This window comes from Xiphophorus hellerii, chromosome 4 (genome assembly GCF_003331165.1).
Source record: "Xiphophorus hellerii strain 12219 chromosome 4, Xiphophorus_hellerii-4.1, whole genome shotgun sequence".
NCBI classification, from domain to species: domain Eukaryota; kingdom Metazoa; phylum Chordata; class Actinopteri; order Cyprinodontiformes; family Poeciliidae; genus Xiphophorus; species Xiphophorus hellerii.
In genome coordinates, this window is record NC_045675.1 from 2,632,353 (window position 1) to 2,650,728 (window position 18,376).

The 18,376-nt window shown below is 39.5% G+C and overlaps 1 protein-coding gene across 5 annotated transcripts in view; it reads left to right on the forward strand.

Annotated features, from left to right (window-relative positions):
• crtc3 (CREB regulated transcription coactivator 3) overlaps nucleotides 1-9,383 on the forward strand; it is a 45,034-nt gene extending 35,651 nt beyond the window's left edge. For 3 of the 5 annotated variants that reach the window (XM_032560901.1, XM_032560903.1, XM_032560904.1), the window contains 6 exons: nucleotides 866-1,086; nucleotides 2,656-2,894; nucleotides 3,909-4,121; nucleotides 5,731-5,814; nucleotides 6,102-6,312; nucleotides 7,331-9,383. In XM_032560901.1, coding sequence (XP_032416792.1) covers nucleotides 866-1,086; nucleotides 2,656-2,894; nucleotides 3,909-4,121; nucleotides 5,731-5,814; nucleotides 6,102-6,312; nucleotides 7,331-7,536 — 1,174 coding nt within the window. In that variant the 3' untranslated portion in view covers nucleotides 7,537-9,383. The remainder of the gene's footprint in view (nucleotides 1-865; nucleotides 1,087-2,655; nucleotides 2,895-3,908; nucleotides 4,122-5,730; nucleotides 5,815-6,101; nucleotides 6,313-7,330) is intronic. The other 2 variants (XM_032560902.1, XM_032560905.1) reach the window with 1 other exon arrangement.
• Nucleotides 9,384-18,376: the final 8,993 nt, after the last annotated feature.

Genomic DNA, 18,376 nt, shown 5'->3' on the forward strand with positions numbered 1-18,376 from the left:
CAACATCCTCCTTCAATGAGCCGCCAAAGATTCAGGATGTCTGCGAGGATGTTTGTTTGAATGCAAATTTAAATAAATGAAACAAAAGGATCAGGATAGCAGTCTGTCTGCAGCCTGATTTGCTGGTTTCTGATAAACACGTTTTTATGAAAGCAAGCATTTGTTCGCTGTATTGTTCTGTGCCAATTCATGATGAGTCATGGTTGATTTCCATAATCACATGTTAGAGAAATAGGAACATTAGCAATAAGTAAAAAAGGGACAGTTAATGAATAAAAAATAAAACAAGCAGACGAAGAAAGCTGTGGCTACGTATGATGCCATGTTATGGCTATAGAAGGCGGAGGAGAGAGTACATTTCAGAAATTTTCTAGAATTAAGGAAATTTCTGAAATGGTGAAAAAAGCTCAGAAATTTAGAGCTTAATCTCAAAAAAATTCTTTAAAAATACTTGGAAATTTCAGAGTTTGAAAAATTGAAAGTTTTCTAGAAGAAATTTAGATTAATCTCAGAAATTTTCTAGGAAAAAGTCAGTAAATTGACTTTTGAAACTACGGAATTTCAAGTTTTTTTTCAAGAATTTATTCATTTTCTTGGATTAATCTCAAATTTTCAGAGTTGTTTTTCTAACAAATTTACTCGAAAATGCAGGAGCTTTTCTCACAAAGTGACTTTCTTAAAGTTGAAAATTTTCAAATACATAAATTTCCAAGTTCTTTTCTAGCACATTTCCGAGATTAATCTAAAAATTTCTTAGTTTTTTGCCGTAAATTAACTGTTTGTTTTCTATCTACAATGGCCCTGGTATTGCTTTGAAATGGCAGCGACAGCAGCTTTTAATAATCGCTCGTCATTTTTTCCACAGTATATTCCCGTCTCCGGAGCAGAACCCGGGTCTGTCCCACTACCAGGGCTCGCTGAGTACCGGTGGCTCTCTGCCGGACCTCAGCAACCTGCAGTTCCCCTCGCCGCTGTCCACCCCGCTGGACCCTGAAGACGGCAGTGGTTACCCCAACCTGAGCGGAGGCAGCAGCACCGGAAACCTGCCGGCCGCCATGATGCACCTCGGCATTGGGAACTCACATGGTGGGTGGAGACTTGCGGTACAGATCCAGAAATCTGTTAGAATTAAATATCAGATGTATGGATGCAAACATTTAATTGTCGATTAATGGTTTATTAGATCAAAATTAGTTATATTCGATTAACTAATAGCGTCCGCTTAAGTACTTCTTTTAGTGTTGTCGTTTGGCCGCCATCCAGCAGAGGGCACCGATGGTCATTGTTAAAGCCAAAGACGTTGTAAGAGATACAAAGATGGCGGCCATACCAGAACGCGAAGAGTTAACAGTTCCTGATCGAGTCCGATATGGCATGAAAAATATGCTTAATGCGGTTCTGTTTAGAAATATAAACACTCGACAAGCTCCTTTTAAGTTTCACCTTCATAGCTCATTCAGTCGAGCTGCATGACGGAGCAACGTCAGCTTCTCAACCGAAAATGAATTATTTGCTATGGAGGTGATGGGATGATGGAAAAGCAGAGGCATGGTAAAAAACAAACAACAAAACAGTCACGACACTAACGAGCGCTGTTGATTTTGAGGACTATCCTGCGTTATTGTACTTAATTTAGTGAAGTTTAACTTTCCTTCAAGAGCCACCACTGACAATACTGTCTGTACACGGGAGGTTAATAGAATAGAATAGAAGTACTTTATTCATCCCAGCAGGGAAAATACTAATTATTAATATTTTCTTCTTTTATTTTTCTATTCAGCAACCTAACAAGATCCTGCTGCGTTATATTTTATAGACAGGTCTAAGTTTAATAATATTTATTCAAGCAGCATTTAATACAGCTGATACAAAATAATGTTAAAATTTAATGATTTTCTGTTTAAAAATTTAGCATGTGATGAAAAATGTAGCTCTTCATGATGTAAAAATGTGGTCAGCCCTCTTGAAGCTCAAGTTTTTAAGAAAACGTCCGCTTATCAAATAATCATTAGTCGATAAATAAGATCAATCAGCTTTAGATAACTTGCCTCCCTAGTCAGAGGTGATGATAAAGAACTTTTCTCTGGTTTTCTGGCTCGTCTTCCTCACGTTTCTGCTTCTATGTTCATAACCCAAACATGAAGTTTGAAGCTTCTCAGATGCTTCCTCTTTGCTGAGGCTGAATGTCTGCTTAAAGAGGAGGCTGATCTGCTGTTGATTTTCAGTGTTGTTGGCTTTAATATTCAGCTTTCAGATGTGAGAACTACTGCTGCAGCATCTCAAACATGCTCCGTGTTTCTGCGCCAGCCGATCATACATTATTAATGTCTGTCTGAGGGATCTCTCTGTCTCTGACTTGTTCACTCACAGATCCGATCACACCCACTGTTGCTCCCTTTCACTCCTTCCTCTTTGTCTGCACTGTCAGCCTCTCATGTCGGACACAGTTCAGCTTGGCCGAGCACCAACGCCACGCAGGAATTTCAACCCTCTTTCTGGCTTCGGACAATCGGCTCTTTTCTTCCATCCTCGTTTCCCGTTCACCCCTTCCCTCCCCGCTCACACAATACAGTCCAGTGTTTCACTTTTGAAAACCAGGAACATCCATGCGTATGAGTTCTGTTGGTGAATCTGATTTTTGTCTTTCTGTCCCAGCAGGTCTGTCCTCCTCGTTGAGTAACCCGTCCATCCAGGCGTCCCTCAACAACTGCCAGCTCCAGTCGTCGCTCAGCAACCCGTCCATCAACTCGTCTGTGCGTCTGCCCAGCAGCTCGCCCCGCCGGCGGCCGGCTCCCATCAGCCCCCTCACCCTGTCTCCTGGAGCCGAGCAGCGCAGGGGTCTGTCCAAGCAGCTGTCTCCCACCATGTCCCCCTCGTTGTCCCCTATCACACAGGTACATCAACTTCACACAGAAACACAAGCTGCTTTCACACCAGTCCCATTTAATCCGACTCCAGTCCGGTTCATTTGGGGAGATGTGAATGCGTAATCAGACTCCAGTCTCAGTTCAATTGAAGTGAACTCTGGTGGGGTTCGGATGTAAATGTGAACGCAAGGCGTACCAGAAACGGCTCCAAAAGCAGGAAACGAACTATAGCACCAGGTATTCTGGGTCAATACAACTAAACAAGTGTGAGAGTGTAGCTCTAGTGGGAGAAATGTATGACAGCGTATTAGGGCCATTGTATATAAAAAGAAAACAAAAACAAGAAGTACATTTCCACCAACTCTAGAAAAAACATGTAAAACTTTTTTAGAGAGATTTTAGAGATTTGTGAGTTATTTTCTTGAATATTTTCGACTCTTCAAACTCAGGCATTTCCAAGGTCTTATTTTCTCACAAACTTTTGCCTTTTCAAGTTCTGAAATTTTCTTGTTTTTTTCCAGAAAGTTTCTGAGATTACTCTCAAAATGTCAAAGTTTTTTGGCGGGAAATTTCTTCAGTGGCTGCATTCCTCTGTCGTAGAAATAGTTTGTGATGTTTTTTCAAAGGCGAAAGAGAAATCCTACAAATGCTCAAATTTGACACCACTCCTTTTTGTTTACATTTCATTGAGAAAGAACTTTCACTCAGAGCCTTCATTTGAGGTTTTTGTGTCGTTTCCTTCAGTGGTTCTTTGTTCAGCGCCCCCACAGGCGAGGAGGGAAACAGGTTTTTCAAGGGTTTGGTCCATTTCAGTGCAGTGTGAAATAAAATCGCAGCAGGTGAAAATGTAACAAATGTTGCAGATTTGGTCTGAAATCGAACCGTGAAAACACCCTTAAAGTTTATTCCCACCTGAGAGTCCGATAGTCATTCTTTTATGGAATCATACTGCATTTATTCTATTAGAAACTAAAAAATTGAGAACAAATCAACCTTTAGGTTCTATTGTGTCTTTTTGGGTCCTCGCCGTCCTCTCTGCAGGGCGTCGCCTTGGATACCAGCAACATGCCGAGGGAACCGCCTCCGCCGTACCCGATGTACCAGCAGCCACAGCATACAGTGGATCACGGCCGACCGCACCAGCAGCACCAACAGCAGCCAGCGCAGCATCAGCAGCACCATCAGCAGCACCAACAGCAGCAACAGCCTGTCTCACCTCTTCAGAACATCCCTCTGGATTTCAACACTAGCCAGGTGAGACCTGCACACAGCAACCTCATTCTGTCAAGTCTCAGTGTTTCTTAAATTGTTTACATTTATGATGGTTGAACAAAAATACAATTTTAAATAAAATGTTTGTTCAATCATGTAGATTGTGGCATGTAGATGGTGTCTGATGGTTACTATGAAGACTTGGTGACCCCAAGAGGTCACACTTTGCTGCAGTGACCTTTGAAGGATTGTTTTACATCTTTCTAGGGGATCCTACAGCACGTTTATTAGCTCATTTTTCCACAAATGGGTCTAAAATTGTAACTCTTAGAATGTTACTTGAAATCAGCCAAATTCTGCAGGTCAGAATTGAAAACTGAAATCTGAATCAGGCAGTGAGGGTCTGAGTGGTGAGTCTCTAAAAACATGTAAAACAATGTAAAAGTGCATCAGATTTAACAGCTGAAGCAGTTGCAGCGGTTTTCTGCTGCTGCGTGTCCTTGGGAGCTTTTGCTCCAAACGCGTCATCCTGATGAATCGTCTATTATCAGGTTTCTCTTTCAGCTTGTTGATCCATTCTTCTAAATCGTGTGAAATCTGACTAAACATGCAGGTCAAAGGCAGAGTTGGGTAGTAACTAGTTACATTTACTCAGTTACATTTACTTCAGTAGCTTTTTTGAAAAATAAATTACTCAGCGCTGTGCTTTGAGTAATTTTATTATGAAGTATCTCTTCTCTTACTTGAGTAAGATTTCTGGATTTTCTACTCACTGACTGAAAAACAAACATGTTTTAACCAAAGATTCACCAGACACACGCCTGTAGTTTTTGTTAAAGTTTTTATGGAAAAAAACGGATTTGGAATAAAATTATTTTGCCTGATTTTGTTATTTTTTGTGACTTATATGAATTATTTTTCTCTTTTAAAGTAGACCTGTCACAATAACAAATTATACTGGATGATAAAATGTCACAGAAGTGATACACAATAATATTGTTGTTTTGAGACAACTTTCAAGTGTCATAATGATAGTGGTGTAATAATAATACATAAACACATTCTCAAAGATCAGTAAACTTTAAATCCAAACTGGAAGACATTTTAAATATCCAAAATACACAAACAAAATAACAGAAACAACAAATCAAATGAATTATGAAGTCTCTGTGAACAGAATTATTCAAAAAAAGTTGAAACCAAAGCACCAAACTAAAAACTGTTATCATCCTGTTTTTGGTAAAAAGAAAAAAGAGAGAAAAATCATGCAAATGGAAATTATTGAGTTTGTTTTAATTTATCATGCAATCAATTGACTTACTGCGTATTGTCACAGGCCTACCTTAAAATACCAAAATTTCTACTTAACTTTACATTTTGGTCCGTCTGATGATGTAATTTTAAAATGTTAATTGATTGATAATTTCATCAGTTGCTCAGGACTTGATTGTATTTTTTAGCCAAATACTATTTTTCATTTTACTTGAGTAATGTTTGTAGTGCCACTCTTACTTGAATAAAAACTTTGGGAACTCTGCCCACCTCAGGTCAAAGGGTCAAACTCTGGCCTCTGGTATGAATAAATCTGGTTGTAATGAATGAAATAAAACAATAATAAGTTTGAATGTTTGTGTTTTTGCCTCCCTACCAGGCAAACAGCATGGCGTCGCTCTTCAGCGACCCGTTTGTGGAGCAGCAGTTCTCGACCCGGCAGAACAAGACGCTGTCCTATCAGGTGAGGGCAGAAGAATACGTTCGCACATCTGGAGCCCAGATGTTGAACCCATTGCCACTCAGAGAGGAGAGGATTCTTAATCTGCATCGTTTGTTTGCAAAATGCAACTTTACGGTTTAGCAAAACTAGCTGCAGACGTTTCTGAAATCAGTGTTAGAACTCCATGAAGCTTTGATTTGTTGTCGTTGTTGTAAATAAAACGCTGTTGGAGGAAACTCCTGACACAGAGAGCGCCGCTATGCTAACTGCCGCTCTCTGATGGCCATTTTCTCCCCATCTGCTCCCAGTTGGACCAGTTCAGCCTGCTGGAAAACGCTCTGAGCTCCTCAGCAGGGGGGTCCTGCTACGACCCGTCCTCCTCCTCCTCGCTCTACTACTCGCAGGTGGCGCTGTCTGGTCTGGGGGGTAGCCATGGCAACCTGCAGGACCCCTCCCACATGAGGGCCAACATGCTGTACGCGAACTGCAGCGGAGGGCTGCCCAACATCATTCTCACAGGTGAGTCTGACACTAAAAAAAAAAAAGAAATGTGCTTTCCCTCTGGAGGAAACCCTTATATGGGCGCAGGATGCTACCTGTTGCTTCTAAAAATTCAGATTCACTTCTTTTGTTTGGCACCCTAAACTGAGCTACATCTCACACTGAAACGATTAATGAGTGAATCACGATTAATTACAAACTCTGTGGTGAAATGTGCGTTCCATCTGGAGGAAACCCACATTTGGGCGCAAGATTCCTTCTGGTGCTTCTAGAAATTCAGGTTCACTCCTTTTGACTGGCGCTCTAAACTGAGCTGCAACTAGAACTTGAAACGATTAATCATGATTAATCAATTACTAGTATGATAGAAGTAAAATACATAAAAAAGAAGCATGATCAATTTTGCCACAGTGAACTGAACACCACTTAAAAATGGTTGAGATTACCTGGAGGTTTAAATTCACATTTTACATCATTCAAATTGTGTTTGGATGATTTGTAACCAGTTAGAAAGCAAAATATTTATGAAACTGGAAAATATTATTTTGCCTTCAAAATATTATTTTAACTGACGAATTATAACAACATTTAATTTCACTTTGGGATAAATTTTTGAATTAAATTGAATCAGAAAATGTCCTCCATCAGTTCATTAATAGAAACAACACAAGTTGTCCTGCAGAGTGGAAATTCAGATCAGATGTAGGTTCACATAAAAAAAGTACTTCAAATGTTACAGAAATAACAAGATTAACATTAAAAACAATATTAAATTTCAAATTAACTTCCTCCAAGTGGCTTCCAGGGTTTTTTTCCACCAGTAGTTCCTGTTTTTATAGTAACAACCTGGAAACCAAAGATTTTTTTATTATTTTTTGGTTTTAGTGTTTTAAGGTCTTCCTTCTGTGATATTTTGTGTAAAATCATCCAGTTGATGAGTTTCCGCCTCCTGCTGCTGCTGCTGATGATGTCAGCGTCGCAGTGAGAGGAAGTGTTGTGACTCTCCCACCTCCATCGTCTGTTGTCTCCGTCTCAGATGACTCCAACCCGAGTCTGTCCAAGGACATCAGCAACGCCCTCTCCACCGTTCCCGAGTGCTTCGACTCGGAGGGAGGCTTCCCGCTGGAGGACGAGCTGCGCATCGAGCCGCTCAGCCTGGACGGACTGAGCATGCTCAGCGACCCCGACATGGTGCTGCCCGACCCGTCTGTGGAGGACACGTTCCGCAGCGACAGACTCTGAGCGCAGAGTGCCGCCGCAGCCAGCACCGCCGCGTTGGAAATGTGAGCAAACAGTTCACTCTGCTGCCGGTCTGTCATCTTGTTTCAAACCATCCAGTTTTAAAATCTGATCTGGGTTCTGGTTCAGCCCCCATCCCCTCCTCAAACCAAAAAAAAAAAGAATAAAACGAGATCCAGGAGCGCCGGAGTCCCTCCTGCGTTTTTTTTTTTCTCAGCGCCAGATACCCTGAAGCCATGGAAACACCATAACCATGGTTACACACCATAGCAACCCCATCACCGTGCAGAAGAGCAGCAGAAATCCAACACATAATTTACGTTTTCTGTTTCGGCTCTAATAAAAAAAGGAGCTGGATTCCAGGCGGCGCCGGCAGCTGGAGCGGAGAACCCGGTTCTGGTGGAAATGAAGAAGAAAAAAAAACAAAAAAAAGGAGGGATTAAACTTTTTCAAATGTTTCTTTACATGCGGTGTCAGAATGTTTTGAAATGTATGCTTAAAAGAAAAAAAGAGCCAATTAGAGCGTAATTTCAAATGAGACAAAAAGGGCAAACTGTTTACAAATATGAGACTGTATAAAAATGGCAGATATTTTGAATTGATTGCATCGAGGACAAGCTCTATTTTTCTCGCATTTTGGACGAACATTCGGGTTCCTTCCTGCGTCATTTTTTTACCTTTCTGTTGCAGATTTTCTTGCCCTGCGTATGATTTTTGTTTTACATTTTGTACCGACTTGTAAATTTGCTTGTACTGTACCTAATCGTGAATAAGGGCATGCGCTATTATGGATCCACTTTTCTGTTTTTGTTACTGAAGTTAAAGGAACCCCCACCGCCGGAGCACACTGACCGTGTGAACATCGGACACCATGTAGAAATGCACTTAAACTCTTTTTTTTTTTTTTTTTTGCACTAATTGGTTCACATTGTGTAGATTTTTTTTACACCGTTTTTAGCTGATTAACCCAAAGAAGAAGAACGAAGCCATCAGTCAGAGACTTTAATCGACGGCACACCATGTTTGGTTCATATTTGATGTAAAAAAATCTGATTTTCTGTTTGTGCTCCTGTGATTTCTCCCTATAGCTCATTTCTGCAGTGGGTTATGTAACAGCTCAGTCATGGTGGGGATTGAGCGCCCCCTTGTGTCACTTTTGAAGAAGAGCCTTCTATGTTTGCTCTTTTGTTGTTTCCTATGCAACCTTTTTCCACGTGAAACCTGTTGAACAGGTGCCGCTTTATGCAGTGCAACATGGCTCTCTGGTTCTTTGTCTTTTGTTAAACCTACACAATGTGAGGGATCAAATTATTTTTATCCTAAAAAAACTAAAAATACTGCATGTGTCCCCTGGCTATGCTGGTGTTGCTCTGAGAAGAGGTTTGGGTTTGTTTCCAGTCAAACTGCGGCTCCTTCTTGTGCATGTCAATACTCTAGGCTTTTATTTTGAAGGGTTTCTCTATTTTCAGAAGTACTTTGTGGTGTGAAGTTGCTGTTTTCTAAGGGTTTCCTGCTGTCTGCTCGTCCGCCTTCTGTTGCCTTACTGACTCTTTCCTTATTCCAGCAGCTGATAATCACGTCTCTTCAGCTTTAGCTCACTTCTAGCTGCCTGTGGTTGTTTTCTGTCTCAACATCAACAAACAGTTTGGTTTTGTCTTATTTTTTTCTAGGTGCATATAAAATGTACAGTTCTGTTATTTAAAGAATGTTTATGCCCTTTAGTGTTATTTTTTTAAAGTCATTTGCGTTTTCCCTCAAAATATAAAAGTTTATTGGTTTATAACATGTTATAGTGCTTATCTTTCCAAATTAATATAATCAATAAAAAAAACTTTACCGTGTATAAAGTCTATAGGTTTTGTTGTCATTATTGGATCTCCCAGTAGGGGGCAGTAGGGTGTAGTTGAAATGCAGCACATCTGTTTGTGATGTTTGTTTCTTCAGAACTTTAAAGTTTAATTGGACAAGTAGAAACTAAATACTAACTATTGTTTTTCACCTATAACTTATTAAAAATGTCATGTTAGAGGTGAAATAATCTGCCAGTGGAACTAGAACACATTTATCAATATTAAGAAGTTATTTACCTAAAACAAGCTCCTATGTCTTGCTGTAAAGTTATTTGTAAGTTACTTTTGTCTTATTTCAAGTGAACAGAGATATTTGCACAAGAAACCAAAACTACTTGGGTTTTAAAATTTAGTTTCTTTGTTCTGTTTTGTTAGCATGTTGGAGGAGATTTGTTCTTCTGTTTTTTGGCAGAGATGCTTAATGTTTGGGCAATTATTCCCTGTGATTTCAAATGCTGTGCAGTTGGAAGGATCCTTGGGATCACTTTTTATTACTTTCTGACAGTTGTTATGCTGTGTAACCGTGGCAACAATATTTTTTTGTCTCGTTTTTTTAAAACTGGGAGCAGCTTATTGGCTAGCACTCAGAAGCTAATCTTTTACTTTGTTCATAAAGGGAAAGCATCATATCCCTGCTTGTTTTTGTTATGTAAAAAATGTTTTACATAACTCAGAAATGTACTTATTTTCTTAACTTGAGATTAATCTCTAAATTACTTTGGGGGGGTTTTCTAACACATTTTTTACTTTTCATGCTCAGAATTTTTTTTCCTCTAGATCTTAAAATTAGTTGTTTTTTTGGTGAAAATTTATTTCTGATTTTTTTTTTATCTACACTGACTCTAATATGCCGTCGTACATTGCTACTATTGCCCTTTGAAGTAATGCACTGCACCTGGTCAAAAACAACCAATCAGAGCCAGGAGGAGGGTCTTAGCGCTGTCAATCATGCTCGTGGAAACCTGCTAATGGCAGAAAAACTTAGCATTACATTAAGGCTGTTTATCTGCTGTTAGCGGCGTCTCTGTTAACTGGCCTTAACATTCACAATGGTCTCTGCCGATTGGGGGAGAAGTTGTTTGTCAATCACCAGCATAATTGTCAGCGCTAAGACCCGCCTCCTGGCTCTGATTGGTTGTTCTTAATTAGCACTGGGAGAAGACATGGGAACTTGATATTTATTTTTTCTTGTTTTAAAGTGACAGTTTTAACAAATATGTAAAGGCATATTTTTTAAAAAAGAAAAAAGGTTACATACTGTAGCTTTAGAGAGGAGAGGCAAAAGCAAATGAGGTGGATTAGCAGTGGTTGCTAACAGTGGCTGTTGTCATCCCGGGCATATTTCTGTGAAATATCTTCTTTGCTGCCCAGATATTGAGCTGCTAGCATGTCCTACAGTCTTCAGTCAGAGGCCTTTTCAGATTTGTTGTGAGACTGACTGCTACTGCCGGCTGAATAAACGGGACAACGGACCCAAAACGCAGCAGAAATCTTACAAAGAAACAAATCTAGTCAAAAAAAATGTGACGATGCCTGTTAATGCTGTGAAATAACGGTAATGGAGAGAAAGTTTCAGTAATCTCACGTTGGTTTGTGCGATGGGAGCGTATCCATAGATACCAGTGCTTTGTGAAACCTGGACTTTATTTAGCAGGAACTTCTCTGACCCAGTCCTGAGTCTGGAAGTGGTGAATGCAGCGGAGCCGTCGGCTCTAATTGATGACGGCGCTAAAATTAGAGTCAGATGGCATCAATTTGGTGATGGATTCCTTCTTTCTTCCACCTGGAGGGCAAAATCAGACTCTTACTGTTAAGAAATAAGTCAAGCTTTATTTAATCACTTCTTACAATGCAGGAATGCTCATCTATCATATAACCATTTCAAAACGTGCTAATTATTTATAAATCACACATTGGGTTTTCCAGGAATCTGCTGAGAAACATTTGTTTTAGTTTTGTCATGAAGACATTTGGTTCCCAGTAACCGTACATTCTCAGCGTGACCGGAGTAAAGCCAGGCAGATGGCCAGTGTGGGCTCCTGGAAATCAGCCAGAACTCGTTTATCAAATGGAGTCTGGAAGCCAGTTCCCAAAACAACAACAAAAAAAAAACGCTCAGAGAAACCAGAGCGAGGGAGAGGAGGGCAGGCCATGATGGCGCAGAGCTGGAGGCAGATCAGGATGCCAGGCTGGATAATTCCTGTGAAGATTGTGTTGGTGTGAGCGCTCTCCTCCAGGTTCCCACCGGCTGGGGGTGGGCGGCGCTGCCCGCCCGGCAGACACTAATGAGGCTCGGGAAGCTGGTTCCTGTCTCACAGAGCGCCGCTTTCAGTCCGTTTCACTGGTTTTTAAGACAGTTAGGCAGAAAATGTAAAGGAGTGATGGGCTGGAGGAGGGGAGTTTTACCATGAAATACACATATGGACAGTTTATTGAATAAAATAAAATGGACTCTACACTTTTATTTTTCTTAACAATACACAATAAAAAATCTAGAATAATTTCAGAAGGGCTCTTCTTTAATCCAGATGGGAAAAAGTGGGTGCTGTAGCGCCACCTAGTGGCCAACTGTGCCACTACAGTATGGAAAATATGATGTAAAGTTCAAAAAAGTCAGTTTTACATAATATTGCCCATTTAAGCATATTTTTATTAGATTTATTAAAATGGTCTTTTTATTGGGCTGATGTAATATTTTAATATTAAATGTTGTGTTTTCATCAGTTGTAGGGAGAAAATAACTATTAGCAGAAATAAAAGTTTGAAAACTTCAGTTTGGGTGTAATTGTTACATTTATTGTGTTAGTTTCAACGGAACTAAATTTCCTTTTAAAAAATATTCATATTTTCTGTCTAGCACTCTAGTCCTTTAATCCTTTAAATGTTCTTCAGGTGATAGAAGGCCGACTTTGTAACTGTCTTCATGTTACTCTGAAGGTTCAGGTCAGAGTTCATCACGACGCTCAGCCTGATCTCTGGTTTGTAGCTGTAATAACTGAAGATTGTTCCTCTTTAGGTCCAAACATAACTTCAGTTTTGTTTCTGTTCAGCTGGAGAAACCTCTGACTCCTGAAATAATTTGTTCTAAGCATCTGTTCAGTGATTGGATGGATTCTGAGTCACCTGGTGACATCATAATGTAGACCTGGGTATCATCTGCATAGCTTTGGAAACTTATAACCTGAGCTTGTGGGAGCATACAGATCTACATCGTTCTCATGAGACTTCTGGGAACGTTGTAGCTGGCAGCCATCTTGGTAGGCAGTTGCTATGACAACAATAAACAAGCCATAAGCTTAGAAGTAGCTCTCATCACAACTATTACTCAGTTACAATATTTGAGTACTCTATCCACCTCAGTGTAATACTAAGATAAATATTTGTGATATTTACTGTAGTACTTACTGCCGAACTAGCAAAGGTAGCTTAGCTAATGTAGCTTTTATCTGCTGGATAAGACGGACATGTAGCCCTCGTGTTTGTTACGACTTGTACTTACTCTGCCAGTCACCAGAACCTTGTTGTTCACACGAAGAGTTTGTACGTCTTTTATAAATCTGTTTAAACATTGATTGTATGCAGCCATAGATTCCACTTTTCTTGTTCACCAAGTAGTAAATTATGTTGTATTAGCAAATCAGAGGCAGCTTGTCCGCATCGTCTGACATGTTTCCATTTGGGTCAGTCCTGACAGCGGCCATTTTATTGATGTTTTTCTCTTGCTCATCTGGAGTGTCCATATATTTTCTTTTAGTTGGTTTTGAAGTCATTGTTCCACTATGCACATGCCTACATTTTTAAGACGCGAGTTTCCTCGGCCACCATGCTCCATCTTTCCCAGATGCCCACAGAGCTACCCTCTGCTCTTCTGGTGCTTTATGACTTAAATAGATAAATTCTTCAGAACAGCAGCAGGATCAGAGCAGAAATGACTAAAAACAAACATTGTTCCCAGAACAGCAGGAGCTGAAGCCTCTGATCTGCGGTCTGCTTTGTGAAGGGACTTCGGATGTGGTTCACGGCTTTGGCTTTTGTTTACATGCTTTTGTGCCCTCCTCATCCGACCGCTGTGAGGCCCGATTCTGCTCAGTGGGAACATCTGACAGTAATAAGTGGGTCAGAGAGAGGATCTTGTTTGCAGAGAGATTTTCATTCAGTAAACGTGAAGCTTTGGTGCTGTAAACTCTCTGCTGCAGCTGTTGGTGTTTGCGCTGCGACGCGTTTCTGTCTCTCCTGCGTCTGTGCAGGTCGACTGTTTATCTGTGTTTGATTTGTTTTGCTTGGAGTCGAGTCGCACTAAAGCAGGGAGACGTCCAAACGTTTTCTCACGTGTGCCAAAACTGTTGACTCAAAGGTTGCAGTTGGCCAAAAAAAAGAAGAAGCCAAGTTTTTTATTTTTTTCAAAATGGATATTTATTGGAGAGCCAAAACATGAAAGGGATTTTTATAATAGTGTTTTAGGGCCATTGCAAATAAAAAGAACATAAAATAATTTTATTTACAATAAATTAATTGTAAATAAAAACAATAATGTTATTGTTTTTATAAAACACAAATTAAATAATTTTAATTATTTAATTAAATTATTAATTATTTAAATAATTATTTTTTTTTAGATTGACATTAAAAAAATCTAAATAAATTAGTAAAAATTGGTGGAGTACATTTCCACCAAAAACTAAAGAAAATAAATTTAGTGATTGATCTCAGAAATTGAAAAAAAGGAAAAAAATTGGCAATTTTCTGAGTTTCAGAAGTAAAAAATGTTCAATGTTTTACTCAGAAATGTTTAAGTTTTTTGTGACCAGAATGTTGTAGATTTTGAACGTTTGTTGTATTCAAAAAGGTAGGCGTCGGTTTTAGTTGCATTCGGTTCTTAATCTCCAAGCTGAATTCTTCTTTGCAAAATAACACAAGCTCAGTCAGATGGGGTGAACCTCAACTTTCAAATTTTGCCAAAAATTCTCAAAAACATTTAGGTCTGGACTTTGACTAGGCCGTTGAAACTCATAGGAACGCTCTGATCCAATAGCATAATTACAAAACAGTTGGGGGAAAAAAAAAATCCAAATCAATTCAATATAAAACCTATGAACTTATAAGACCAGCTTGTCCTTCTTCGTGTTGATCTGTCACATGTTGCCTTACCTTCACAAAATGTGGAAAAGTCAAGGGGTCCAAATACTCATCCAAGGCTACAACAAATCTATTTCTCTTATGAATTTTTTTTTTAACTTTGTTACAGTTTGCATCAAATTTTTAAGTTAACTTTTCATCCCATCAACCATTTCCTGACAGCATGATGTATTTGTTTGAGGAACAGACATGATTCCTGCTACTTAAACAAAGTTTAAGCAATATTTAGAAAAAAAGCAAACAATGTTTTGCCGTGGAAAACATTTGCTCCCGATCTAAAGCCCAGTTTTCTGCTGATAGATTCCCTCAGGCTGTTTGGTTTCTGTACATAAACTCCTGCTGCAGATGTTTGTCCTGCTGAACCGATTCCAAACGGCTCTGTTAGTGTAATGGATGGTATTTACTGGAGGTTTTAAGTGGCTTTTATTTCTCTTGTGGGAAAGCTGTTGGTAGTTTTCATTGCCGGTTGTGTGTAATGAACTGTGGGTGTTATGATGAATTGGGGAAAGCATCTAACTTCATGTCTGATGTGATGGACAAATTTGACTGCTGCACACGCATCATCTGGAAAGAAACATGTTTGTTGAGGATTTCCCTGCAGACGTCGCCCTCCTCCCTCTGCCAGCCGTAAATTTAATGTCGGTGATTTCTTCAACCTTCATTTATTAACTTTGAACACTCTAATGCAGATTTATATGTAGCCTAAACAGTGTCATCAGTTTTTTGGAATTCTGTATTCGTGGAAATTCAATCAAAACTAAGTAAGTAGCTATTCGCGCAATTTGTGAGTTTATTTTAAAATTTCCTGCTAAAGTAGTGAAAAACATTGGTGATTACTAACTCCCATCTGCAGGTGGCAGTATTTCTTACTTCTGCTACACTGCTGCCTCAGATTTACTGGATGTCTAAAGTCCTTGATCAGTCTGGCGAATAGCAGAAAAGTCACATTTACTGTCATACATTAGAGGAAAGCAGAAACTTATCATGAAAATATCACAAAATTCCTTCCTAATATTTCTAAATTTGCAACACAAAATCACTAACCGTGTTTCCATTGACCATAAAAATTATGAAAATAAATTTGCTGAATGGAAACCTTCCAGTTTGGAAAAAAACTCAAGTTTCATGATGAAAGTTGTTTCGTTAGATGACGTGGTTTTTCAGCCATATTGAAATTAGTTTTTTCCACAAAACTGCAATGGAAACTCTTTTTTTTTTTTCTAGTCACATGATCAATAACCAGACGTTTCTACTGGCGGAAATGACAAAGAAGTTGACAGGAAGTAGAAGGAGGATGATGGTTTGTTTTTGGGTTTTTTCAGACACTGTGCATCTCACAGCATCACACGGTTCATAAATGGTTGTGCATCATTCCAACGTGTTGAATCCACAACTCATCTGTACAATGGCCGACTATAATTTCCCGCATACGTAGCTGCTCCCAAGTAGGAGGGACTTGTCGCTATGATGCCTCAATAAGACACCAATGTCTCCTCTGATTGGCTGACAGATTATGAGCGCCAGCCAATGGTTGCCATTGAGATTAAAGGATTTCTCAAACATGCAGGAAAGAATCAAGGCAACACTCCAGGTAAGCTTTTGATGAGTTAATAACATATAAATGGCTTATATGGTAGATTTCATTGCCTGCTTGTGTTTAATGAACTGTGTGTTACTATGAATTGGAAAAAACACAAATTCATGTCTGACTCAAGATCTGATGGACAAATGTGACTGCTGCACACACACCGCCTGGAAAGAAACGTGTTTGTTGAGGATTCCCCCCATGCCGCTCTGCCAGCCGTAAATTTAAAGCTGCTGATTTCTTTTTTCAACCTCCTTCATTTATGAACCTTATGAACCTCATAAATCCCGACCTGGGGAGTGTGAGCTCCCTTCCTAATCCTGCTGGAGCCATTAAAGCCACGCCACATCCAGATCATGTCAGAACATCACAGGGGATGTGCTTTCCAGGTGACGGTACGGCAGGTTGGGATAAAAGCAGGATGAGTTTTAACTGGATCATTTTTCACGTTAAAACAGACAAAACTGTACAGGCATCCACCATCATATTTAGGTAATTCTAAATGATCTGTAAAGGAACATGTAAACTTTTTGTCCTTGTTTGTCCTTCCAATAGAGGACAAACAAACGTTTTGTGCTAAAGGACAAAAAGTTAACTTTTGCCAAAGTTTGCTAAACCGTTCGTGTTTTTGGTGCTACATTTGGTGCTAAACGTCCTTTGGCACGTTTTGTGCTAAAGGACAAAAAGTTGTTAACTTTTGCCAAAGTTTGCTAAACCGTTCGTGTTTTTGGTGCTACTTTAGAAATATTAGTGACTGTCAAACGAAGTCGCCAAGCAGCTGAGTAGGGAATCATTGTTGACACACCAGCTGATCAAAACTTAAATCCAAGTTGCACTTAAGATGGTTTTATTTTTATCAATATCTTCAAAAATCCAAGGCAGAACATCAGTGGATAACAGACATCCAAAAGCAGCATAAAAACTGATCCGCAGGTTTAAACAGTGATCAAAGACGAAAATCAATCAAACTTAAAGCGGTCAGCAAAAAGTAGACTTACCTGGTCACTAAAGTCCAGGTATCAAAAACAGCAATTACTATCCACAAGTTATTGCTGTGGATAAGCCACAGCAATTACTTGTTGTGGCCTATCCACCACAAGTAATTGCAAATATGTGCTTTTATCTTGATTTGTGACAGAACTGGTGAATTTCTTTTAAACAGATTGGTTTTCTGCCACAAACCTGAGTTATAAACACCATCCTTCATCTTTAAGTTGAGCTTAAATGTTTGGTACATTTCAGCAAAAGGCAGTTTAAAGTACTTCACACCAAAAAACCAAAATGTAATAAAGTAACTTCTCATGAAACAAGCAATAAACATTGCACTTTCTCAAATGCCATAATCAAAATCATCAAATAAATACAAATCAAATATATTGATCAATGTTCCAGTTACTACTAAACACAGGCAACTCTTAACAGGTGAGTTTTAACTCTGATTTAAAGGGACATTATTATGTAAAATCTACTTTTTTGAGTTTTACATCATGTTATAAAGTTATTCCCTCATCAAAAACATACCTGGAGTGTTGCCTTGATTCTTTCATGCACGTTTGAAAGATCCTTTAATCTCCATGGCAACCATTCAACTACAAAATGTATGGGTGGACCTAGCTCCGCCTTCAAGGCGCAGCTCCTCCTCTGAGCTTTCGTCTCCAAGCTTTACTAGCGCTCATCATCTGTCAGCCAATCAGAGGAGACGTTGACGTCCCAATCAGGCGTCGGAGGGACAAGCCCCGCCTACTTGTGAGCGGCTACTTATGCAACGTTTTGGGGAAATTGGGTCAGCAATCACTTAAACCCAATGTTTTTGGAGAAAAAAAAACAGGTGGAAGAAATTCACAAATAACTGGATTGACGTGAAAAAAACAAAACAGGAATCGGTTGATTTTTTTTGTGTGAATTTACACAATTAGAGTCACAAAAATGCTGGAGGAACTGTTTTTTGGTTTGCCATAAGAAGGCTGAGAGTTTGAATCTCGGAATAGAGTCTTTCTGCATGGAGTTTGTATATTCTCCCTGTGCATTCTGGGTACTCTGGCGTCTTCCCAAAGTCCAAAAACTTGACCGCTGGGTTATGTGGTTACTGTAAACTTGCCTTTAGGTGTGTGATGGGCGTAGACAACAAGCAGGATGGAAAGTGTCTGTATATGTTTTACTGCGTTGCGCCACAGTTGAGCCCACAGTTAATCGGTTTTCTTTGTGGTGGGATCGCTCCCAATCCACACCGCTCCCTAACATCATCCTAAAGACGCCCTTTAGCACAGAGGCA